The sequence below is a fragment of the Balaenoptera acutorostrata genome, chromosome 4 (assembly GCF_949987535.1).
Source record: "Balaenoptera acutorostrata chromosome 4, mBalAcu1.1, whole genome shotgun sequence".
Taxonomy (NCBI): Eukaryota; Metazoa; Chordata; class Mammalia; order Artiodactyla; family Balaenopteridae; genus Balaenoptera; species Balaenoptera acutorostrata.
In genome coordinates, this window is record NC_080067.1 from 10,441,537 (window position 1) to 10,468,707 (window position 27,171).

General features: G+C 45.4%; 1 protein-coding gene across 1 annotated transcript in view; it reads right to left on the reverse strand.

Moving 5' to 3' along the window:
* Positions 1–26,152, reverse strand: part of PLCL2 (phospholipase C like 2) — a 193,747-nt gene extending 167,595 nt beyond the window's left edge. The window contains exons 1-2 of the mRNA XM_057545045.1: positions 26,027–26,152; positions 25,109–25,663 (exon numbers count right to left, since the gene is read on the reverse strand). Coding sequence (XP_057401028.1) covers positions 25,109–25,435 — 327 coding nt within the window. The 5' untranslated portion in view covers positions 25,436–25,663; positions 26,027–26,152. The remainder of the gene's footprint in view (positions 1–25,108; positions 25,664–26,026) is intronic.
* Positions 26,153–27,171: the final 1,019 nt, after the last annotated feature.

Here is a 27,171-nt window from a genome sequence, read left to right on the forward strand (position 1 = left end):
AAACACCTTCCAAGTCACCACTGACCTTCCCCAAGCCTGCAACCACATGGCTATGTTTTAGACTGGGTGGAGTAGAGAGCAAATAAACACAGCTGCTATTTGTAGCACGCTTTTCCTGGCCACTCTGAAATTTCCAAGTCACAAATTATTGCTTGTTATCTTTTCAAGTAGATTTTTACTCAAAGAATTCATAGACGACTTCTCAGAATCAGGAGGAGACATGTGTAAGTTCCTCTATAAAGCTGACTTATTTTAGGAAATAATTTATTATGTACAATGTACTATATATTCATAAAATAAACTAGAAAGAATGCTTAAAATATTTTCCACTGCATACACTCAAAAGAGTAAATCTTCCTAAATTCTGTAGAATATTAATTACTGAAGTTAATACAGTAACTTTTTAATTTTTAAAACTCAAATTTTACTAAAATTTTGAAAATGAACTCCTTCGCCAAAATTAACAGTACAGTAAACCTGGATCGAAGATGCAAGTTACGTATTAACTGATGCAAACTTCTCTCCAAAATTTAAATTCACAACACGCTCAATGGCTTCTCTCAACTCTACTCAAGAATAAAATAGATAGGAAGTAAAAAAACAACATATTTTTTGGATATTCCACTTCTTCTATATACTTAAGAAAGAAAATCGGGAACAACTTATCCGCTGGACAGTAGGCACGATGCTTAAGACCCATATTCTTAAGAAGCCCCCCCAAAAAAGGTTTAATTTTATTTTAAAACCAGAAGGAATAAAAAGAAACTTTAAAATGTTTTCATATATAACATGAATAGATGTGTCTTTACACCAATACAGTTGCAAAAAATAATTTAAAAAAAATTTTTTTTAATGGAGGAAGGAGCCCACATAAAGAAAAGGGCCTGGACCCATGTAAGTCAACACGCAGCCCTGCTACGTACAACGCCCTTCCTGTCCCAGAAGCCTTTCTCTGTGGACCTGGATTTTGTTCCTCCAAGCAGAAGATGGTTAGCGGCGCCCTGGCTGGGCCCGGAAAGTCGTGGGCACCGGTCAGCCACCATCCCTCCATGTGCAGGGACCCCCTCTCATCTCCAGCCTCTTCCAAAATTGGGGGCACCGAGCTGACAGGCTCCCCATACGCTGCCTGTACTCTGATGAGACTTAAACAGTTAACCTGGAGGCTCAACAGCACAATCTCACTCTGAATCAACTGTTTGGTTGCTTTTTTTTGAATTTCAGATCCCTTTGAAAACTGACAAAAACGTCTCAGAAGCAGAGGCACACGCCCACGAATTCTGCATACAATTGATTGCACCATTGGAAGTTCACTTCCTTCACGTAGAAGATTTTTTTTTAATTTTGTAAATAATAATACCTCTCACTCTCATTTCAAATACAAAATTAACTGGTTGCTTCCAAAAAACACTGAAATAAATCCAAATAGTGCATATGAAACAGAAAGTACACTATATTCTAAAAGAAAATTCCAACTAGAAGGCAGCTACTTCGCTCTGGTACTGAAGTTGAAATTGGGTCCTAATCTCTGACAGTCAGTCTGCTTTGACTTCTGGTTTCCGTGTTAATCATAAAAGGTGCGGTGCCAGGCGGGATCACAGCCTACTCTGCCAGCAGGCTAGGAGAGGCGTGTGCGAAGGAGTGTGAAAATCCCCCAAGCCTTCCAGCTCCATTCACTCTGCATCACTCTCCGTGCCCACACACCACGGGGCCGATGCTGTCCCTGTCACCAAGGAGAGGATTCAGTCCGCATTTTAATGTAAAACCAAAATAACCTTCAAAAGCGTTCTGCGTTTCTTCCTTAAGAGCCTGCCCCAGCTGTGTCCCTGACTCTGGCCAGCAGACGTCCTTGGTTATCTGCTCCCAGGCTGGCCTGGGGGCCAAAGCACTCCTAGTTTTCCACCAGCATCCATCGAGGTGATGGCAAAGCCTTGAGCTGAAAGACGGGCCTCATTCAAAGGGCCAGATCACCACCAAATAAGCCAACCCACCAGGAAACTCCTCCCATGAAAACAGGCGTTTCCCTTTTTCACAAAAAACGTGCGCGTTCTGACACACACACTCTGCTCACGTTTGTCCTCCGTGTTAACCAGGGGATTCCACACTCTGCTCGCATCTTTGTCAAGATCTCTTTAAAAGGTTAGGAGTGAAAGTCATGGCCTGGCTCTGGCCAAACTGACAACTTTGCAGGCCTCGAATGTGTTTTAGGAATCCTGGCTGGCAGGCTTGACAAAACCGAGCAGGGACACAGAAAGCTACATGTTCCCAGGACACAAGGGACCTTTACCACCCAACAGCCAAGCCAGATTAGCTGCCCCATGTCCAGCTGCTCCCAAGGTTTTCTTACTGTCACAGTTCTACAGGTCAAAGATCTCCGTGGCCACTGCACTTCCCAAAAAGAGATCACAAAAGGTGAATTCTTCGAAACTCCACCCACGCATAAGCCATGAACACCATATCACGTGGCTGGAGAGAAGGATGCCCATGGGCTCACCCAGGTGCAGCTGGAAGGGACCCGTCCTGCTAAAACCTGCTGTAAAATATCAGAAATGTCAGCAGCCGTGGGCATGCAGCACCTCGGTAAAGAGACCGCTTCAATTCTTTTCTCAGTACTCAGCCGCAAACCCAACCACACCACTTCCCAGAACTACAACTTCACGGCTCTCTGGCCGGGTGTGGCTTCTCCCACCCACCACGTGAAACACAACCCTGCTAAGCTTCTGCTCTGTCCTCCCAGCATCTGAGTACCTACTGCGAGCTCACTAGAACCCCCTCCTGACCCCACACTGTTCTGGGCAGGGACCTTGCTGTACAACCGGCACAGGGGTTTCATGAGTCACCATACCAGCAGTGAAATGAAAACGAAAGGGCTAGAGCACCAATGCACTTTGCTGTCTTCAGCATCTTCCAATGTAAGAAGAGACAGATGTCCAGGATCTTATGGCAGAACAGGTCTGCTTCAGTGCCTGTCAAAGGGGAACTAAACTAGCTCCATACATGAAGGTCACTCCAGGGGTGACCTTCAGTCCACGCAGAGTATCATTTTATCCCACCTGATCCTCACCTGTGGCAACATGGCCTAGTACTATCTTTGGCACAAAAAAAAAAAAAAACTCACAGAAAGAAATTTCAATGAGAAAGAAATCAATGAGGAAAAAATAGTAAATCATGGATCCCAGAACAATAATCGTCTAAAGATTATTAGAGGGACTTCCCCGGTAGCGCAGTGGTTAAGAATCCGCCTGCCAATTCAGGGGACATGGGTTTGATTCCTGGGCCGGGAAGATCCCACATGCCGCGGAGCCACCAAGCCAGTGCGCCACAACTACTGAGCCTGTGCTCTAGAGCCCACGAGCCACAACTATTGAGCCCGCGTGCCACAACTACTGAAGCCCGCACGCCTGGAGACCGTGCTCTGCAATAAGAGAAGCCACCGCAACATGAAGCCCACACACCACAACGAAGAGTAGCCCCTGCTCACCGCAACTAGAGAAAGCCTGCGCACAGCAATGAAGACCCAACGCAGCCAAAAATAAATCAATAAAATAAATTTTAAAATATGTATAAAAAATAAAGATTATTAGACTCCAAAATGAAATCTTAAAAGAAAATAAGTTCTTCACGTGGATTCTCCTTTTTGAAACGCTTAAAAATTATCCCTCTCTGGCTCACAAATAGGCCCATTCCTAACTCATAACACCTTTCCTATAAGAAACAAATACTTCTGAGCCAGATACCAATTAAATTTTGCTTTGCAAATTTAAGTGAACCAATGCATGGCAAGTAGTGATAAGAGACTCGCAAAGATTAATTGGAGGTTGAGGGTAGAGGCAGATGAATACCTAGATACTAGAATGATTCCCTCTAAACCATTTCAGAATGAAAATTAGAAAGTTATACTTAAGAGTTATACATTTTAATTCAATCAGCCTATGTTCTTGCTATAGAAACCGTGCACCTCCTTAGTTTTAATAGCAATATACATGAGAACCGATCATTTCTTTTTTTAAAAAAAAGGTAAATGGAAGCATTTTTCTTTTTTTTTTTTTATAAATTTATTTCTTTATTTACTTTTGGCTGCATTGGGTCTTCGTTGCTGTGCACGGGCTTTCTCTAGTTGCAGCGAGCGGGGTCTACTCTTTGTTGTGGTGCGCGGGCTTCTCACCACAGTGGCTTCTCTTGTTGCGGAGCACGGGCTCTAGGCGCACAGGCTTCACTACTTGTGGCACGTGGGCTCAGGAGTTGTGGCTTGTGGGCTCTAGAGCACAGGCTCTAAGTGCTCAGGCTCCAGTAGTTGCGGCGCATGGGCTCAGTAGTTGTGGCTCGTGGGCTCTAGAGCACAGGCACAGTAGTTGTGGCTCACAGGCTTAGATGCTCCGCAGCATGTGGAATCTTCCCAGACCAGGGCTCAAACCCGTGTCCCCTGCATTGGCAGGCAGATTCTTAACCACTGCGCCACCAGGGAAGCCCCATTTTTCTAATAAAAGAAGAGCTTGCTGTAATTTCTTAAGCTTTCCAACTCATGTTTAAAAAATACTCTTTCATCCAGACTGACTCCTTGACCACGAAGAAAGGAGAATGGATGAGGGTACCATCTGCCAAGCTACGTAGCTCCAGAAAAGGACCAGACAGGAAGGTGGGAGCAGGGTAAGGAAGCGAAGGTCAGATGTGTTGCAGTGAGATGCCAGGTGACAGGGCAGAGGGTGCCGAGTGGACAGCTGTTCCTGGGCTGGAGGGCAAGCCTGAGGCAGAGACATCACTGGAGAGTCCCCGTGGCTGACTGCAGCTGCGGCTGCGGGCCTGGGCCGGGAGGAGGCCTGCGACAGGCAAGGAAGCCCACTACCTGGTGGCGCGGTGAGCCCTGATGACCCTCGCTGGAGGGACAGGGCGGGGAGGTAAACACCAGGAGAGGCAATGGAGCAGGAGGGCGCAGTCACTCTTTCCAGGCACAGCTGAAGAGGGGAGAGGGAAGGTTCTGGTCTCTCGTGTTTGTTAAGAACCTGAGTGCGTTTCCACGCTGACGGGGACACATAAGCACAGGAGCAGAAGTTACAGACACAGGAGGGAGAGGATGGGACCTAGAGGCAGGGCGGGGGAAGAAAGTAGCCCCCACCCCAACAGAGGGAGGACTGGCCAGGGTACGGGTCCAAGGACAAGGCCTTGAGGTTTCTCTAAGAAGCAGGAGGTAAGACTGTGTCCAAGGATGGGAGGGAGGAGGTGACAGGATGGCCTCCCACAGATCTCCCTGCCAACAGTGGCCCGTTAGTGGGCACTGCCCACCCAGAGTCAGGGCTGCAGAGGCAGACTGTGTGAAGCGGAGTCTTTCCCGCCGGCTCAGAGCAGGGCAGCCTGTGACCCTGTCCTCACCGGCTCACGTGGCCTTGGGAAAAGGACTGCCCTGCACAGCTGGCACACGCAGCCCCCCACATGATGAAGGGTCTTTAGTCATGGGGGCAGCGCCCTCCACGTGGCTCTTGAAAGCAACAGGTGGCCTCCAGAATGGCCAGGCACGATGCTGTTACTTTCCTGGAATGACAAATAGGTCTGACTCGCTAAATATTTAGTGCAGAAATAATTTTTTTTTAACTTCAAGGACGTCCAGATGCTCTGCCTTATCATAATAAGCAGTGAAGTGGTTGATTTATCTAAGCAATAACAGGGCAGAGACAGACGTTCAAGGCATTAAACTGCAGTCCCCTTCACAGCACAAAAGCAGCTCTCCAGTGTTTCGGTCAGCTAGACAGTCCACCACCTCAAATGGGTGCTGCCCTAAGATCACCTTTCGATGATCCTGGTTTGATTTTTGTACCTCACTAATTCAGCGGGTGAGGAAGGAAGTGCCACCTTCCCAGTTTACGTGGACATGACGTTTGAAGGTCTCTGGGCAGCGTGGAAGGGAGAGGAGGACAGGGCCACAGGGCAGGGACCTGGGTCCACAGCCCAACCTTGCTAATGTCTCGTGTGACATGTGTGATTCTGTACACGTGGGTCAAGTTTTCCACCTGTAAAATAGGGGCACCAACGATACCTACAGCACAAGAGCGTCTGAGAGTAAAGTGAGCTGGCATTAAAAGTGCCTGGTGGATCCTTCTCAAACTTCCAAAATATAGCAGAGGGAGGAGCACTCCCAAACTCATTCTACGAGGCCATCATCACCCTGATACCAAAACCAGAGAAAGATGTCACAAAGAAAGAAAACTACAGGCCAATATCACTGATGAACATAGAGGCAAAAATCCTCAACAAAATACTAGCAAACAGAATCCAACAGCACATTAAAAGGATCATACACCACGATCAAGTGGGGTTTATCCCAGGAATGCAAGGATTCTTCAGTATATGCAAATCAATCAGTGTGATACACCATATTAACAAATTGAAGGAGAAAAACCATATGATCATCTCAATAGATGCAGAAAAAGCTTTTGACAAAATTCAACACCAGTTTATGATAAAAACCCTCCAGAAAGTAGGCATAGAGGGAACTTACCTCAACATAATAAAGGCCATATATGACAAACCCACAGCCAACATCGTTCTCAATGGTGAAAAACTGAAACCATTTCCACTAAGATCAGGAACATGACAAGGTTGCCCACTCTCACCACTCTTATTCAACATAGTTTTGGAAGTTTTAGCCACAGCAATCAGAGAAGAAAAAGAAATAAAAGGAATCCAAATCGGAAAAGAAGAAGTAAAGCTGTCACTGTTCGCAAATGACATGATACTATACATAGAGAATCCTAAAGACGCTACCAGAAAACTACTAGAGCTAATCAATGAATTTGGTAAAGTAGCAGGACACAAAATTAAGGCACAGAAATCTCTTGCATTCCTATACACTAATGATGAAAAATCTGAAAGAGAAATTAAGGAAACACTCCCATTTACCACTGCAGCAAAAAGAATAAAATACCTAGGAATAAACCTACCTAAGGTGACAAAAGACCTGTATGCAGAAAACTATAAGACGCTGATGAAAGAAATTAAAGATGATACAAACAGATGGAGAGATATACCATGTTCTTGGATTGGAAGAATCCACATTGTGAAAATGACTCTACTACCCAAAGCAATCTACAGATTCAATGCAATCCCTATCAAACTACCAATGGCATTTTTCATAGAACTAGAACAAAAAATTTCACAATTTGTATGGAAACACAAAAGACCCCGAATAGCCAAAGCAATCTTGAGAGAGAAAAACAGAGCTGGCGGAATCAGGCTCCCAGACTTCAGACTATACTACAAAGCTACAGTAATCAAGACAATATGGTACTGGCATAGAAACAGAAATATAGATCAATGGAACAGGATAGAAAGCACAGAGATAAACCCACGCACATATGGTCACCTTATCTTTGATAAAGGAGGCAAGAATATACAATGGAGAAAAGAGAGCCTCTTCAATAAGTGGTGCTGGGAAAACTGGACAGCTACATGGAAAATAATGAAATTAGAACACTCCCAACACCATACACAAAAATAAACTCAAAATGGATTAAAGACTTAAATGTAAGGCCAGATACTAAAAAAACTCTTAGAGGAAAACACAGGCAGAACACTATACGACATAAATCACAGCAAGATCCTTTCTGACCCACATCCTAGAGAAATGAAAAAAAAAACAAAAATAAACAAATGGAACCTAATGAAACATAGGAGCTTTTGCACAGCAAAGGAAACCATAAACAAGACAAAAAGACAACCCTTAGAATGGGAGAAAATATTTGCAAATGAAGCAACTAACAAAGGATTAATCTCCAAAATTTACAAGCAGCTCATGCAGCTCAATATCAAAAAAACAAACAACCCAATCCAAAAATGGGCAGAAGACGTAAACAGACATTTCTCCGAAGAAAACATACAGATTGCCAACAAACACATAAAAGGATGCTCAACATCACTAATCATTAGAGAAATGCAAATCAAAACTACAATGAGGTATCACCTCACACCAGTCAGAATGGCCATCATCAAAAAATCTACAAACAATAAATGCTGCAGAGAGTGTGGAGAATAGGGAACCCTCTTGCACTGTTGGTGGGAATGTAAACTGATACAGCCACTATGGAGAACAGTATGGAGGTTCCTTAAAAAACTAAAAATAGAACTACCATATGACCCAGCAATCCCACTACTGGGCATATACCCTGAGAAAACCATAATTCAAAAAGAGTCATGTACTGCAATGTTCACTGCAGCTCTATTTACAATAGCCAGGACATGGAAGCAACCTAAGTGTCCATCGACAGATGAATGGATAAAGAAGATGTGGCACATATATACAATGGAATATTACTCAGCCATAAAAAGAAATGAAATTGAGTTATTTGTAGTGAGGTGGATGAACCTAGAGTCTGTCATACAGAGTGAAGTAAGTCAGAAAGAGAAAAACAAATACCGTATGCTAACACATATATATGGAATCTTAAAAAAAAAAATGGCTCTGAGGAACCTAGGGGCAGGACAGGAATAAAGACGTGGATGTAGAGAATGGACTTGAGGACACGGGGAGGGGGAAGGGTAAGCTGGGACGAAGTGAGAGAATGGCATGGACTTATATACACTACCAAATGTAAAATAGATAGCTAGTGGGAAGCAGCCGCATAGCACAGGGAGATCAGCTCGGTGCTTTGTGACCACCTAGAGGGGTGGGATAGGGAGGGTGGGAGGGAGACGCAAGAGGGAGGAGATACGGGGATATATGTATATGTATAGCTGATTCACTATGTTATAAAGCAGAAACTAACACACCATTGTGAAGCAATTATACTCCAATAAAGATGTTAAAAAAAAAAAAGTGCCTGGTGGAGATTAAAGAACTATGTAAATGTGAGGTGTTACTAGCTTACACTTGAACTTTCACAGATCATTTTTTTTTCTTTTTTGGTTATGAAGTATTGTTACCACCGTTTTATGTTTTCATAACATCTTGCTTTAGGAGTTTTAACGTTCTTTCAAATATTAGGACAATCATGCAATGAGGAGATTAACATGTAGCTTTATTTCAATTTATAGAGAATACAGTGAGATATAAAGAGTCTTGCTGATTTTCTTAAAAGTCAAAATATGATCTAAAGTTCGGATTTTCTGTCTTCAGTAGGAATAAGAATAGAATAAAGAATAAAATAAAGTGTAATTTGTAATATCATTAGTTAAAAATTGCATTGTCTTTTCAAATCCACTGAAAAATACTAAAAATACAGAAATAACTGTATTTAAATGATTATTATCATATTAAGAGACTTCCTAAATTCTTCTCTGAATTGTTACTTTGTCCAGAAAAAAATGAAGGTCATTTTCTTTAGTATCACAGTTACTGCTTAGGTCATAATAGAGCCTTTCACAACTCTGAGATTAAAACCCCACTGGCTCTATCCTGGTCATGACTAAAACCGTCAGGCCAACCCACCAGCTCCCAGCGCTGAAAAATAATAAAAGTGACTGGCTGGGGGACAAGGCACAGGGCCTGGGGTTATGCATTTCCACTTGAAATGGTAAGTAATTCAAAGCCAGAGTGAAACGAATTAAAAATATGAAACCAAAACATGATATTCAAATAAGGTGGAACAGGGAGTATTGAAAACAACATTGTATATTATAGATGATAAGAGAGGTGGGAAATTAAATGTGACCTTTAAAACAGGATAGAGTCTCTCATTAGGATTTTTAGGATGGAGAGTGAAGGGTTTAATGGATTTATGAGTAAACTTATAGGAACAGCACAGATCTTTCTCATGCAAAGATTTGAAACAGTAAAATAGCAGCAACCGAATCATTCAAATAAACAGATCCTCCCCTAGATTTATACAGCCTTTACCTACCACATCAGAAAGTGACTCAGAAAGTAATGACCCAGGTGCCCAAAACACACCTAAGAAATCTGGCAGACAAGAATTCATGTACCTTTTACATGCAAAAGAGGAGAAGGCGGACTCCTCTGGGTGCATTTAACATTACGATGGGGCAGAGGCACAAACCCCAGACGAGAGCCCGGGGCTCCCCACCTACGGCTCCCGGTCCCCACAGAACAGAGCCCTGAGCACCGGAACTGGAGTCCTCGACTCAGGCTTGAGCCTCTGCAGAGGAACTTGGGGAGTTCAGCCTCCCTGCGTATTTGAGGCTCTTTTGTTGTTGGTTTTAAACATGAGCCCACGGTTGGCTCTGTTCGGATATAGGAGAAAAGCCCAAGGCTAGACTAACAGTCCTCTCTATACACGGCATCGGCCCCGCTGTGAACGCAGGTGCTTGACTGTCCCTCTCGCTCTTGAGGTGCCCCATCCCGTCCGGGCCTCACACCTGTCTACTGCCGCTGTCTGCACGGGCTCCACGCGGCTCCAGTGGCTGCAGCTCCGGGGTACGTCCCAGGGCCGAGCTCCCGTCCACCACAGAGGTGAGCCGGCCCCTGCAGTTGCGTAACGGGGGGCATCACCTCAGCAGCCATGGATGCGGAGCACCCAGAGCTGACCGTACCGTTCCTCACACCTCTGTTCTCCTCTCCACCACCTGGGAAGCACAGCCTCCACTAAATGTGGGTGCCCTGGCAGAGCACCGGGGCCCACCGGTGGATTACAGGCTGGCCAGGATACTCATCCCGCAAGCCCTCACCTTCCATCCCCGGCCTCGTCACAGCTGGGTGGGGGCCTGTAGCCGCAAGCCACCTCTTCAAACTGAGCCGTATCACTACATCATTCTGTCTCTGTAGCCTGGTGTAGAAAAGGTTGAAAGCACTCTTTTGGAGCATAATGTATGGACCCCACGGCCCCTGGTGCTCGTAGGAATGGCAGGCCTGAGAGTCTCCAAGTCCTATCTGGGTCCGGAGCTCTACCACAGCCTGTTATTTCGGTGACATCTTCTACGCCATCTCCCTCCTTGTTTTACCTTGCCGTCTGGCAACCAGCACGATAAACGCACAGAGGTCGCGGCACTGCCACAGAGGGAGGACACTTCTCCTCCACTAAGTGAGAAGCCAGGCAGCAAGGCTACTTGCCTATTTCTCTTGCTTTGTTTCACCTTCTTGCTTCTAGTCTCCTCAGGGTATCACTCATCAATGGCAGGTATTCTTGGGGGCAAAAGGGGTATTTAGCGATTAAAAATAATCTTCAACAATACTTTCTTCCCTAACAGAGAAGATGGGTAAGAAGATCTGGCTAATTACGCTGTAGGGAAGGAAACCCCTCCAATTCTTAGCTCGGTAAATATTAGCTTGGTACTAAACTTTCACAGAAAGATTGTAGACTTTCTCCCCCAAAGAATGTTAAAGCTCATTTCTACTCTGCCTCCCATTTAGAAATAAGTAAATAAAACAACAATTAGAGGTGTATCAATTATGTATGAATAAGTGGGCCCCAACCACAGTCAGGAAGGCTCAAGAACACTTCTCTGCTGCCAGACTTTGCATCCTCCAGCCTCCAGAGACCGGGGTCTCCAAAGACTCGGCCTTCCCAGCTAGGACAGGGGGACACAAGCTTCTATTCTGGAATATCCACTCATGTTAATTTGGAAGAAAAAAACAATTGACCTAAAAGGATGAGCGTGAATAATGGTGGTCTGTTGATAAGAGCAGCCAAGTCCTGGAGAAAGAGCACACAGCAAGTCATGAAGACCACGAATCCACAACACTGACATTTTCATGTGACTGCTCTGCACTCAACGAAATATATTTTACAGATGTTCTGGGAGTTCAATGGTCATTCCTCCTGACCGCAAGGGTCTGTGTGGCAAGAGGAAAAGGCTACGGCATTCAGAAAGCAGACATTCACCCAAAGATCAAGATACACCCACCCCGACTGTTGGCACACCACCACGGGATGCCCTGAAGCATCACCAGATTGTTCTCTTCCTCAGAGCATAAATTACCTGTACAAACAGACACCTGTCTTCAAGGGTCGACGTATAATCTTCCACAAGTAAACAGAATTTTTACTACACATCACCGCCTGCGGTGGTTAAAGTTTGAAATGTACAATCACCTCTCTCTAGAAACAGTGCTCATGCCTCAGTCAAATTAGTTCTTTCAAAAAATATTCCTCCTGCAGAGGTCTTCTTCCATGATGCAGAATGTCCTGGGTACACAGAGGTCTTTTCTCTTGTGAGGGATGGACCAGGATACAGTGGCTGCACAGTGATGATCAATCCAGGTAGATTAAGGCCCCAAATAATGAACCCAGGGCCTGTATTGATGCAACATACTCCTTTATTTGGATCAAAAATACATTCTTAAGGTACAATGATTAGCACAGAGGGCAGACCACCATTTTTACATGTAAGTCAGTCTCTCCAGATTTGACTTGATGAAGGCGAGCACCATCAGTGTCTTACATGCCCCCTTGGAAAAAGGGCAACTCAACTCCTCGAAGGAGAGGCTCCACTGAGGCAGCTGAAGGCTGCACCCTACCCCCTGCGCCCTACCAGCCACAGGACCACCAACCAACTGCCTGTCACCTGCAGGATTCTGGGGCTGCTTGTTCTGTCATATCTAACAGAGCTGACCAGTCTGAGACCCAACACAGGAGAAAGGTTTCAGCTATTTTCAACCCTGACCATGCCCTAAAATCTCCCAGGGCGCTTTAGGAAAACCCCGGAAATTCTGATTTAATTGGACTAGAGTGGGTCTGCACGTTAGTATGTTTTAGAATCCAGATAATTCAGTGTCCTGAAAATTCCAGTGTGACCCATTTGAAGAGCTGGTGTTCTCCCCACCTGAAGGAACATTTCGATGGGACAAGATAAATGCCAATAGAGACAAAATTCTGCTGGCCACCTGGGACCCCAGGTAGATGGCTCTTCAGTAGCCAACACAAAACTCTCGCTTTTGTCTACAAACCTGGATAACTGGTTTCTGTTTGTTCACTGCTTTTGAGACCAAAAGTGCTCTCTAGAAAACCGTCTTGTAGAGAACAGGTGCTCCACAAAGGAGAGGTTCTCAAAGTTTTGTGTGAGCAGCACACTTTCGAACAGTAAATCTTTCGAGCGCACCGGAAGGGATGAAAACGCTCAAAATCACACCAAACCGATCGTCAAAACTCCCAGCAAGGGGCTTCCCTGGTGGCACAGTGGTTGAGAGTCTGCCTGCCAACGCAGGGGACACGGGTTCGAGCCCTGATCTGGGAAGATCCCACATGCCACGGAGCAACTGGGCCCGTGAGCCACAATTACTGAGCCTGCGCGTCTGGAGCCTGTGCTCCGCAGCAAGAGAGGCCGCGATCGTGAGAGGCCCGCGCACCGTGATGAAGAGTGGCCCCCGCTCGCCGCAACTGGAGAAAGCCCTCGCACAGAAACGAAGACCCAACACAGCCAAAAATAAATAAATAAATTTAAAAAAAAAAAAAAAAAACTCCCAGCGATCACAACAGAGTAAGATGACGCCAGTGACCAACACTCTCTTCACCACTGTGTCAGCCCGCCCCCCCCCCTTCTTCCAGGCCCGGCTCCTGATGTGTTCTCAGCACAGCCCAGGAAGGAGCCTGTCCTCCTGCTGTTCCAGCCAGCGTCTCCCCTACCCCCCACTCCACACCATCACACAGCTTGGGCCTCCACCAGGCCTCGCTGCGGCATCAGCACCCCACTGCAACAAAAAGGTGTTTTACATGTTGATCGACAGACAGCAGCAAACTATGAAGGGCAGTGTCCTAAACAGTGCAGAGTGAAGCAGCCTGTAAGTATCTAATTTTGATTAATTTTCACAATTGTGTAAATCAACTTATTTATTGAAGTATGATATACCTCTGGAAGTCAGGAGTGTGTACAGTTCAATGGATTTTCACAAAGTGGAACCACCCTCAGATCCAGCAACCAAAAATCAGTGACACCCAGAAGCCCCCTGGGTCCCCCCTCCCAGTCATGAGCCTTAAATGGGACCACTATTATGACTTCTATCACCACAAATCAGTTTGTCTGTTTTGGAACTTTATATAAATGGAATCATACAATATGCATTCTTTTTGTGTCTGGTTTCTTTCCCTCAACATTATCTTGAGAGGCTACAGCAGTACATGTAGCAGTCATCTGCTCTTTTTGTTGTTCCTGTCTGCCTGTCTGTCTTTTTTCTTCATAGTATTCCATTGTGTGATATGCTTATTTTAAAAGATGAGCATTTGGGTTGTTTCCAGTTTGGGGCTCTTACAGTTAATGCTGCTACAAACATTCTTGTACATATCTTTTGATACACAAATGGACTAATTATCTGTTGGGTATACACCTAGGAAAAAATACAGTATGAACGAAAGAACAGGCAAATAGACCAATCTAACAAAAGAGACTTCAGAACAAACCCACACATATAAAGTCACTTGATATATGACAAAGGGCTGATGCAGTGCAATAGGGAAAAATGATATTTTCAAATAAGTGGTGCTGGATTAATTAACTGGATATTTACATGGAAAGAAAAATCTTGACCCCTACCTCACACCACACACACAAATAAGTTCCAGACAGACTGCAGAGCTAAATTTGAAAAATAAAGGTTCTAGAAGTTAAATAAATGAATACCTTCATGGTCTCAAGCTAAGTTAAAATATCTTACACAAGACACAAAAAATGACAACCATAAAGGAAAATGCTGATAAACTGGATTTCACTAAAACTAAGACTTATTATTCATTAAGAGGTGCCCCTTAAGACAATGAAAAGACAAGTCACATACTAGGAGAAGAAATTTTCAATATACATATCACACAAAAGACATATCCAGAAAATGTAAAGAAGTCCCGCAAATTAATTTTTTTAAATATAAAAACGTAATTTTTTTATATGGGCAAAAGACATGAATAGGCATTTTACAAAGGAGAATATACTAATGGCCAAGAAAACATGAAAAGATGCTCAACGTCATTCGTCATCAGGGAAATGCAACCTAAAAGTCACAGTGCATTACATAACCATCACAGATACAATTTAAAACCAACAAAAACCACTGACAATGCCAAGTATTAGGAAGCATTTAGAGCAACTAGAACTCACATAACCTGGTGGGTGTGTCAATTAGTTTTGTCAGTTAGGAAAAGCACACGATAATATTTACTGAAGCTGAATATACACATATCCTACGACATAGCAATTCAACTTCTGATACTATTTTAGTGCATAGAAAAAACATTTATGGGAATATACATAAACCAGAGAAAGCCCTGAAAGAATATATAGATCGCTTTCAACAAACCACCAAAACCTCCAAAGACAAACACATCCGTTAAACCCACATTACGTCAGGAATTCTATCAGTTCCGATATGAAAACCTCTGAATGATTCTATTGGTATTTAATATAATCTATTAGCATGGATTAATAGCAATAAAAATCTAAGCAACTTGCTGTATTTCCTCCAAGAATAACCATTAAACCATTTTAACTATTTTAAAAATTACATCTACTTATGCTCACAGGGTACCAGAGCTTAGAAGGAAGATGAAAAATAAAAAGTAGCAGGAAACCATGTGGAGAGAGTCATACAGCTTGTGATTCTAATGGTAGCTGCAAACGAGGTCGCTTATCCCTCTGTGGCCACACTAATTGGTCAAAAGCAACAGAAGCCGCATCAGCAATGTTCATAAAAACAGGCTCCCCCTGCCTGGGCATTTTCAATTTAGAGAGCAGACACCTGCTACCCATCAGTCTCTCACGAGACAGGACTCGTGCCAACCACCACTATGTTATTTGGTTTGTTCTTAATCTTTACTATTTATAAACAGAGGCTTCAGAGTACATGCGTGCACAAGTGTAGCATGTGTACCCATGCAGCTATCTATAGCCAAAAAAACAAATTCTCAAAAATAGCTGTTTGGAAGACCACATCTTGTGCTATTAATACTCACATACTGCAGTATTACATAACAATTTTTTTCCAATTCTGCTATGCTAATATGCAAATAAATGAACTCAACCATAGCTAGGAGCTAGATGTACTGATCAGTATGGCCTTGCCTCTCTATAACTACAAAAGAATTTTGCATGATTTCTTTCCGTTCTAAAAATCCCATGAATCTACATGATTAATCACTTTTAAATCCAGCTGCCTGGTTTCTGGGATAGTAATATCTGCTATTTCCAAATCAGTATATTTAGCATACTCCAAGAAGATACCTCAATACTGAACTCATAGTAATGTGTTGAAGGCATAAACATATTCTATAATTTTATAATTATTTGACAATTCCAAAACAAAGTAGGGATAGATACTATCAGAAAAAACTCACCTGAAAACAAATTGTTACTATTACCTGCTTTACTCTCCAGGACCCTAAAGAGTGTAAATCAAATTTTGTTAAAAAGAAACAAAAATGGGAAATGATTCCCTCCTGAAAAGCTTTGAAATCCATCAAAGGAGAGCAGAGAGGACAAAACCCTGGTTTTGTCCAGGGTAAATCCAGACTACGCTGGGCAAACCAAGACATATGGGTGCTTGGTGCAATAAAACTAATGTCCAGCGCTCTCTGATTATTGAAGTGGGGCTATTAAGATATGAGCTCAGTTGTACTGACGCATCAGATTTAGAAAGGCACCAGAACAAAAATCATTCGTGAAGCATCTTCAGAATAAGTCTGAGAAACTTATCTGGGTACATTCTTTCTGTCTCAAAAGATAAACTTTCAAAATGGGGATAGCAGTGTTAGTGATCTCCAATTCAAACGAAGCTAAATGAGTTTGCTCATCTCAGGATCAACTCTAAATAAGAGAAACTAAACATACTAGGGACTGCTTATTGAGTATTTACTACAGGCCACACACTACTCTGAATATTCCACACACATCATCTCATTTAATCTCCACGACAATGTTATGAGGGGGATTTCACTATCTCTGTTTTAGAGATGGGTTAACTAGACACACAGACTTAAATATCTTGCCCAAGGTCAATAGGAAGGAAGAGAGGGAGCCAGAATCTGATCCAAGCACCGAACTTCACACCCTCTAGTTTTCCCACCAGTATTCTTCCCCCTGAATAATCCAGACACACAACGTGTGTCCTGAGGACAGACCAAGACCCCACCGTACAGGCACACCTCAGAGATACTGCGGGTTTGTTCCAGACTGCCTCGATAAAGCAAATATCGCAATAAAGAGAATCACACGAATTTTTTGGCTCCCAGTGCATATAAAAGTTGTGTTTATACTATACTGTAGCCTACTAAGTGGGCAAAAGCATTGTGTCTAAAAAAGCAATATACATACCTTCATTTTAAAATACTTTGTTGGTTGAAGAAGAAAAAGCTAACCATCATCTGAGCCTTCAGTGAGTTGTAATCTTCTTGCTGGTGGAGGGTCTTGCCTCGATGCTGATGGCTGCCAACTGGTCAGGGTGGTGGCTGCTGAGGGCAGGGGTGGTTGGCAGTTTCTTAAAATATGCCAGTGATGAAGTCTGCCCCATCAACTGACTCTTCCTTTCACGAACGATTTCTCTGTAGCATGCAGTGCTATTTGACAGCATTTTACCCACAGTAGAACTTCTTTCAAAATTGGAGTCACTCTTCTCAAACCCTGCCAGTGCTTCATCAACTAAATTTATGTAATATTCTAAATCCTCTGTTGTCATTTCAACAAGCTTCACAGCATCTTCACCAGGAGTAGTTTCCGTCTCAAGAAACCAATTTCTCTGCTCATCCATAAGAAGCAACTCCTCATCCATTCAGGTTTTATCATGGGATTGCAGCAATTCAGCCACATCTTCAGGCTCCACGTCTAATTCTAGTTCTCTTGCTGTTTCCACCACATCTGCAATTACTCCCTCCACTGAAGTCTTGAACCCCTCAAAGACATCCATGAGGGTTGGAATCAACTTCTTCCAAACTCCTGTTAACGCTGATATTTTGACTTCCCATGAATCATGAACGTTCTTCATGGCATCTAGAATGGTGAATTCTTTCCAGAAGGTTTTCAATTGAGCTTGCCCAGATCCATCAGCGGGATCACTCTCTATGGCACCTATAGCCTTACGAAATATATTTCTTAAATAATAAGGCTTGAAAGTCGAAATTATACCTTGGTCCATGGGCTGCAGAATGGATGTTGTGTTGGCAGGCATGAAAACAACATGTATCTCGTTGTGCATCTTCCTCAGAGTCCTTGGGTGACCAGATGCATTGTCATTGAACAGTCATATTTTGAAAGGAATCTTCTTTTTCTGAGCAATAGGTCTCAACAGTGGGCTTAAAATATTCAGTAAACCATGTTGCAAGCAGATGTGCTGTCATCCAAGCTTTGTTGTTCCATTTATGGAGCACAGGCAGAGTAGATTCAGCATAATTCTTAAGGGTCCTAGGATTTTCAGAATGGTAAATGAGCATTGACTTCAACTTCAAGTCTCCAGCTGCATTGGCCCCTAACAAGAGAGTTAGCCTGTTGTTTGAAGCTTTGAAGCCAGGCATTGACTTCTCCTCTCTAGCTATGAAAGTCCTAGATGGCATCTTCTTCCGGTACAAGGCTGTTTCATCCACATTGAAAATCTGCTGTTTAGTGTAGCCACCTTCCTGAATTACCTTACCTAGATCTTCTGGATAACTTGCTGCAGCTTCTTCATCAGCACTTGCTGCGCTTCACCTTGCACTCTGATGTCACAGAGATGGCTTCTTGCCTTAAATCTCATGAACCAACATCTGCTAAGCTTCGAACTTTTCTTCTGCAGCTTCCTCCCCTCTCTCAGCCTTCACAGAACTGAAGAGAGTTACGGCCTTACTCTGGACTAGGCTTTGGTTTAAGGGAATGTGGTGGCTGGTCTGATCGTCTCTCCGGACCTCTCAGACTTTCTCCATATCAGCAATAAGGCTGTTTCGCTTTCTTACCATTGGTGTGTTCACTGGGGCAGCACTTCTAATTTCCTTCAAGAACTTTTCCTTTGCATCCAGAACTTGGCTAACTGTTTGGTGCAAGAGTCTTAGCTTTCAGCCTATCTGGGTTTTCGACATGCCTTCCTCAGTAAGCTTAATCATTTCTAGCTTTTGACTTAAAATGAGAAAAAATAAAATAAAATGAGAGACGTGTGACTCTTCCTTTCACTTGAACACTTAGAGGCCATTGCAGGGCTATTAACTGGCCAAACTTCAACATTGTTGTGTCTCAGGGAACAGGGAGGTGACAGCAGTCAGAACATACACAAAATTTATCAATTAAGTTCGTCTGACATGGGCACGGTTCGTGGTGCCCCTAAATGATTACAATAGGAACATTAAAGATCCCTGATCACAGATCACCATCACAAACATAATAACAAGGAAATATTTTGAAATACTGTGAGAATTACCAAAATGTGACGCAGAGACACGGAGTGAGCAAATGCGGTTGGAAAAATGGTGCCAACAGACTTGCTCGACGCGGGGTTGCCGGAGACCTTCAATTTGTAAAAAGCGCACTATCTGTGAAGTGCAATAAAGCGAACCACAATAAAAGGTGGTCTGCCTGTACAGCCCAGCTGAGATTACCACCTAGAACAAGTTTTACCTAATCCCCCGCCATGTGACCAAGCACCTGCGGCCAGCAGGGCCTCCCACCTGCCCTCCTCTGCCCTTCGGAGACAGGTAGGTGCCAGGCGTCCTGCCAGCAGACTGGGCCACTCACACAATTGTTGCTAAAGCTCAATGTAAGTCATTATATGCTCTGAGCCCCGTAATGCTATGGGATTATTCTGCTACAAGGAACATAGGTCCCACTGAAAGCCCCCTGGGGGTTCCGACTTGTCTGAGTCACTACTAACACCCATGCCGGGTACGACCCTCTCGATTCACCATTATCAACGGCATAGAAAAGCCGGCCAGGCAGCTTGCACAGTTTCAGATCCTGTGGCCCACTGGTAAAAATATATGAATATCCCCTGTACTACACAATCCATTAATTTGAAATAAAAAGTAAGTAGCTAAACCAATCTGGAGGTCTGGTAGACAAGCAAGTAATGACAGACAAAATTTAGCATTAATAAGGAACAGAGCATCTATTTTTGGACACATGTATAAAATAGAGCCTGAAGGCAAAACGTGAATATTCACAATTCATTTATACCTGCATTTAGGCTGCAGATAGCACTGCCCTATTTTGTTGAATTCTGAGGCATGGGGAACTTAAGCATTAAAAAAAGCAAAAGCAAAAGCAAAAAAGAACAGTCTCGTTTAGACCCCTTACAGAGCACACAGAACTATAAAAGGAACGGAACAGATTCTGGGAGAGAGCATTCTAAGAAACTAACTCGAGAGGCCAAGATAGGCAATTTAAAAAATAATAATAAACAATTTCCTGTCAGTTGTCTATTTGGACCTGGTGAAAAGCACCACAAGTCAAGCATAACTGTTTGGAGGGGAGGTTGGAAGACAGGGAAGGGAAGAAGCAAAAGGGGTAAGTAATTTTTAGGGTCTGAAAGTGAACACCCCCTAATGACTTCTGAAACTGAACTCTGAAGTGTGACGAAAGCTCTCTGAGTGGCTGAGACCCACGGCCCTGCGCCCGCCCTGCAGCAGTTGTCAAGCGTGGACTCCTTCACATGCATCAGTACAAAGCCAAGTGGAGACTTGCTGATTGGCTACCAGAGTTTTCTGAGCTAAATGACCAAGGCTGCCTGTTTAACCAGACAAATTTACTCTGTGATCCAGTTACTGTTGGTTGAATATTCATGGTATGCCTACAGGTTTGCTGGGTGTACAGCTGTCTCCCCCGAGCCCCCATTCAGAAAAAAAAGTCTAAAGTCAAATGCAGATATTATTCTTAACATAAAATTCAGAAAACGGTGATTGAGTGCTTGCTTTCTGTGCAGAACTGATAAATACAGCCCAGCTTTGGCCCGCAAAGAGTCTACTTTATTTACACCATAATGTACATTTTAAACTATTTTGTTTAAATATGCATAATAGATGTGAAAAGCCTGCTAGTTCCCCATGATGCAGTGCTCAGCATCAAGACGTGGGGAATCTATGTTGGCGGAAAGTTAGTAAAAGCATTTCCCCTACACACCGTAATACTATAATAAGGACAGCAGTGATATTAAGAAAACTAAGGGCTGCCACCTTGGACAAGGTCAAACCTTTGGTCCCAGTGAAGCCAGAGTCTCTAGTCAGGCAGCCATAACAGGTGACTAGACAGCTGCCTGGCTATATTATCTGCCAACTTCTTCTGCCAGAAGAAATTGGGATTCTTTTTTTCCCTTCAGTATCTCCCACATTTAAAGGGGAAAACCAAATCTGGTGTTCCAAACCACCAATGCTTCCTGAAGTATACAGAAAAATTAACACTGCCAGTGTAATGTGGGGGTCAGTGGAGTGCCCAAGGGGGGTACAACAACCAGCTCCAGCACCCTGGACAAGCAGTTGACCCCTCTGAACTCAGGGTTATCTTCAGCCTCCATGGTTGGTGCAAGACCAGGTCACAGAATCAAGTTAAACACTTTTCATGTGTTTTGCACATAGTAAGTGCTTAATAAACAGTGGCTGCTGTCATTACTTTTAAATACCAAAATAGTATAATGGCTATAATTCCAACTTATTTTTTTTAAATACCCAAATCAACAGTTGTTATGGTCTGGGGATAGGGGGCAGGGAAGGCTGCAAAGAGACTGGGAGAATTTTTTGAGATGATAGAATTGTTCTAGATCTTGGTTGTGGTAGTGGTTACATGACTTACATGTGTTTGTCAAATTCCATAGAACTAGACACCAACAGGAGTGAATTGTATTTTATGCAAATTAAATCACCTCTCTTAATGTACCATCCAAAATATTTAATTAGCTTTGACTAAAGTAAACCATCCAAACTAATAGACATTTTAACTTCATTTATTTCAAAACTTAAAAAGAAATCTAAGGCTTAAAATGTTACTTCATATTTTTAGACCAAGCTCCTGAATTAAAGGATAGAGCTATTTGTAAAAAATGAATGCCATCTGAACAGCTAACCAAATTAACTGTTTCAAAATAAAGCGTGGACTGTATTGAATGGTGTGATGAAATGAAATATGGAAAGAGAAAATGAAAGTGATGTTTTCGTTTACTAGATTACTCAAGATGACAAACATAATGGCTTCTCCCCTAAAAATCTAGTCATAGGTCTTTGAGAATAATCTAAAAAGTGTAACACTATTTTCAATAAGCTAAGGAAAAGTAGAAAAGTCTGGTGATGAGTTCCATGATTTATTTTTCTTCTCAAGGTACTTAGAAAGGTCCTACCAGGCTGCTCACCCTGAATTTCCATCAACACTCTTACCATAACCAAGGAGCTCTTTTAGTATGGATCTGTGCATCTATTTTGGCAGAAAATGTAGTTTTACAATTTACAATTTCTTACTCAACACCACATTTACAAAACAGATGGAGTTCCAAAGAAATAATTTTAAATAAGGAATATCATTCCAGTCAGCCTACAGTGGATTTCTGCACGTCCTGCACCTCAGCAATAGTCCCCCTTTTTTGCCCACTGTTTATCCCATTTCTGCTGTTATTTCTCTCTCCGATTTGGGGATCCCCACCTAAGAGGAAGGTCAAGACTGTAATGAACTAGGAAACAGGCATAGCCGGACACTGCAACTAATGCAACCCCGTGAACACCAGCCTCTGGTCCTTAGAGAGCATGCACTCTCCGTGCCGTGCCCTCAAGTCCCCCATCATCACGATGCTCACTAGTCTATTCCCGCCTCTCCCCTTCCATCACCTGGCTGCATTCATCCCTTTATTCAAAAGAAACCAAGGAAAGATGTCACCACTGCTTTTCCGCATGGGCTCCTGCTAAGCTGTTTATTATATTTTAACAAAAGTGAAATGTAATTCTGCCATTCGTGTGACAAAAATACCTGTGCACTATTTGCTGCTTTACGAAAGTTGGTATTAAAGTAAAAGATCTCTTTATTCTATCACGCTATTAACTTGATGCTGTCACGTCTTTAGAAAATGCCACACTAAATTTCTAAAATCTTGATCCCTCAAGACGCCAACTGAAAGGGAGTAAATACCAAGTAATTACCTATTTAAATATAGCATACTCCTTCCCTAAAATCCAGGCTTGATCAACTTTCAACACTATTTCCATAGTTTTAAAGGGTGATTAAGAAAATGCACATTGAAAATAGAGGCAAGGAAAAGGAGTCAAGTCATCTTAGGAGATACAAGACAATAAATAAGATATGAGACTGGTAAATCCCAATGAGCCATTTTAAAAATTAAAAGAACTTAGAGGAAACATGTACTTTCTTATCATTTGTCCATTCATTCAGGAAGCAAGCACGTGTCATTCCTCACAATGTATATCTAGGGATACAACTGCAAACAAGGGACCAACTGCCTTCATTAGAAAGAAGGAAAGTGACGAAGATATCTGGGAAAGTTTCAAAATTCCAGTGATTTCTGAATTATTAATCATTTCCCCATGTGCTTCTAGCATCTTCAATGAAGAAATGATATCTACCAACAAGTTCTCAATTCCACATGTCAGAAATGTTGGCAAACCATCCTTCTTCCTAACCTCCCATGAATGCAAAATTAAAACAGATGCTGTTGTAATTAAATAAGTTACACTGTGAACCACATGTAGACAACAATTAAATCTGAATTTTTTTTTTTTAAAAGTGCAAAAACAGGCCCTTCAAAAAAATTGAGGGAGAGGAGTTAAAATGTGGTCAGCTTGTATCTTCTCTGGAATTTTCACGTCAGATTTCATTAACACCGCGGTGCAAAATCACCACAAATACCTAGTAACCAATAAAAACAGTTATGACACATAACTCTGTCAATGGGAATTGAGTACCACGCACGGTTGAAAGCAACTTCCATGGCAACATAAGCGACAGAGTAGAAGAAAACGTAAGTCACTAAAAGCTAGGTAGGCAGGCAGCAAAAACCTCTTTTGCTTTCCTTAGTTAAACTCGAAACGCCTGCTGCAGATAGTTAACACACTTGATCTTTAAGCCCTCCAACTGTGCCCTTGCTCAGACATAAACCGGGCCAACAGATGACAAAGCGAAAAGCAGTTTCACAACTGCTTGTTACATACAGTAGCAAGGTTGTATATTTCACTAGGTAACTGCAGAGGCTGATAATACCATCAGACACTACATGCCACTCAGAAGGTTTCTGTAGGTCCAATTAAATGTCAAATACCACCAGTGCCAATTCTCCTCACTGTGGCCCGTTCTGCTCTCCCTCTCCCACTGATGATCTGCCACAGGAAGGTGGGGGGCAGCCGTGTCAGGGTGCTTTGCTGCTCACTGCCCTGGTGACCTCTCAGTCTTCAGACAGCAACATTTTCATATTTGTTCCAAACCTGAGCAGATAGAGCTAGCCCTTCCTAAGGCTCTGCTCTTCTTAGCTCATCAATTTTTTTTTTTTTCACTTCATGTCAGGAGAAATATGTTTGCACTGCAGACCAAAATGTAATATTAGAACGAAACCACCACAAACTCAGGAGTTCCTTATATTACTCCTGGAGTTTAAAATTCACAAAACAATCGCTGACTTCCTTTTGCTAAATAACCCCAGGCAAAAGATAGCAAAACCAAGCAAACTGCCCAAAAGAACTTCCACAGAGCTGGAGGCCTGCCTACTGCAGCAAGGAAAAGATTAAACCGTGCAGGACTGTAATCTCTCAGCGCCTCTGACCCTAAGAAAGCCGAAATGGGCATTTATGTTCAGAAACCTACTCCATTTCTCCGTGAGGCTGAGTGACCTGGGATTTTTTTGCACCCTCTGAGTCCAACCGTTTGCAAGAGGCAACTATAGAGCGATCAGAAGAAACCTATTAAATAACTGGGATTTTTAAGAAAATGTTTTCACATGATAACTGTTTTTAACATACAATGGAAACCTTGCAGGGAGTCTGTTACCAGCCGAGGCTACCACAGGAGAGCGTGCCCTGCCAAGCAGGTACAGGCCATCATTCCAGGCCAATCCCGGGAGAGGTGACATCCCTAAGTTCCACGGGGGATGTCTGAGCACAGCTCCCTGCACATTCAGGACCACCTCTCCATTCTTCCCAAATGCCATATGCACCCAATCCCCGCTCAACCACCCCAAGCACCAGTGCACCCCTGGTTCCCGTTAGCAGGGGGCTCCTCGTACACCCCCCTCCTGCCACCACTACTCCCCTCTCGGGGGAAGAGCCCCCGCGGACGGCGGGGGGCGGGCGACGGGTGCCCCTCTCCCACCTACCTTGATGATGCTGCTCCGGCGAGGCAGGCCGCCCGGCTTGCTCTCCCGGGGGAGGGGGCAGGCGGCCGGGCCGGGGGTCGCGGCGAGCGCGGCGCCGCAGGGGCCCCTGGCGGGGCTGGCCTGGGCTTCGTCCGCGGACACGCCGAGGCTGCAGTCTCCGTTGGAAACCCCGGCGCTGTCATAGCGCGCCCGCCCGTGGCCGAGGCGCCCTCCGCCGCCGCCGCCTTCCCCGGCCCCAGCTCTCAGGGCGCCCTTGGCCGCGAGGACCGGGCCCGGGGAGGTGGGCAGGGCCCCGCCGGCGGCGCCCCCCCGGCCGCACTCCGCCATGGGCGCCCCGCGACCCGCCAGCACAAAGCCGCGTCCCCGCGTCCCCGCGTCCCCGCCGCCTCGGGCCGCGCGGCCCCTCCTCCTCTCCTCCTCCCGCCGCCGCCTCGGCCGCTTCTTCCGCCTTTTTTTTTTTTTTTTTTTTTTTTTTTTTTAATTTAGATGTGCTGTTGGTTTCGAGCTCGCCTCGCTCACGGTTACAGTCGCGGCAGCAGGATTCTCGGAAGATTCCTGCAGGGGGAGAAGAGAGACACAGTCAGCGCGGCGGCGGGGCCCGGGGCCCGGCACCCGGGAGGGAAACACGCCCGGCACACGCGCCGCCGCGGGCGCCACAAATACCGCGCGGCCGGGGGCGCCGGAACGGGGCGCCCTCCCCGGCGGAACGGGGCGCCCACCGCGGGGCTCAGGGCACCCACCGCTTGGGCACCGGGCGTCCCGCTCGGGCTCGGGGAAGCGGCGGGCGCCCAGACGCTCCCCGGCCACGCGGAGGCGCCGCCCGAGGCTCTCGCGACCCCGGGCGGGCGGGTGGCGACGCCGGGGTCCCCCGGGATCCCAACTCCCCAGGGGCTGTCGCGCGCCGGGCCCGCCACGTACCCCCGGGTCCCCGCCGAAGCCGGCGGCGCCGGGTAAGCGCACGGCGGGCAGGGCGGCCGTGACTCGCCCACCCCGCCGCCGCCGTCTCCTCCCGGGCTCGGCGCTGCCCCCTACAGGCCGCGGGGACCCTCCCCTGCCGCCGCGGGCCACCCGGCTCCCGCTCTTGGTCGCCGCCGTCGCGGCTGCTCCCGCTGGGCCGGCTCATCGGGCCGCAGGAACCTCGCTGCCCAGCGGACGGCGACGGCGGCGGCCGCGGGTCCCGGGAGGCTCCCCGCCTCCCTAGAGATTTGGCAAGTTCCAGTCACCCGCCGGCGCCCCGAGGAGCAAAGACAGCGCAGGCCGCGGGCCGCACGATGGTCCCGGGCTCTGGGCTCCGCCGCTGCGCCCCATCCTACCCCGCCCCGCGCGCGGGACTCGTTCCGCTCCCGCCCAGCTCCGGAGGAGGCCCTCCGGACGTTCCCCTCTGGGCTCCCCTCGTGCGTCAGACCCACTTCACATACAGAAGCTAATTCCGTTCCTTTGGGCTCCTGAACTGTGAATCTGTGAATTGATTCAACTAGTTGCAAGGATGCTGGGGCGGGGGGAGGGGGCGGCGAGAGGTGAGGAGCAGAGGACCTCGTTAGAGCCTGTTCTGAGCCCTCTGGGTCGTCCTCCAGGGATTTATCACCAGCGTCCCTCCCTCCCAGTGTCCTTCCGCCAGTGTCCCGCCGCCAGCCGGTCCAGCCCTCTGCAGACCGCGCCCTAGGTCAGGCTCATCTTTTGGGGCAGGATCCTACTTGGATCACTGCAGCCGGTCCCTCTGGTTCTTCCTTCTTCCTCCGTCCTCCCTCCCCCAATGCTTCAGGTAGAGTGACCAGCCTAAAAACCCTGATCATGTCGTTCCCCCGAGCAAATACCTTCCCTGGCTCTCCACCCTTGGAGCCAGACGTGGCCCCATCTCCGCATCTTGGTACCCGAGGCCGCACCCAGCCTGGCCCCACCCACCTCTCCATCCCAGGCTCCCTGGCTCCAGCTTCCAGCCTTTCTCTAGCACCCCGGCTCTTCTCCAACTAGTGTGTTTCCCTTTCCGGGAATGCGCTTCCCGCAGGGCGCGAAGGAGAAACTGACAGTCCGCTGGGGGGTGAACTTAAAGACCCTGCTTTCAT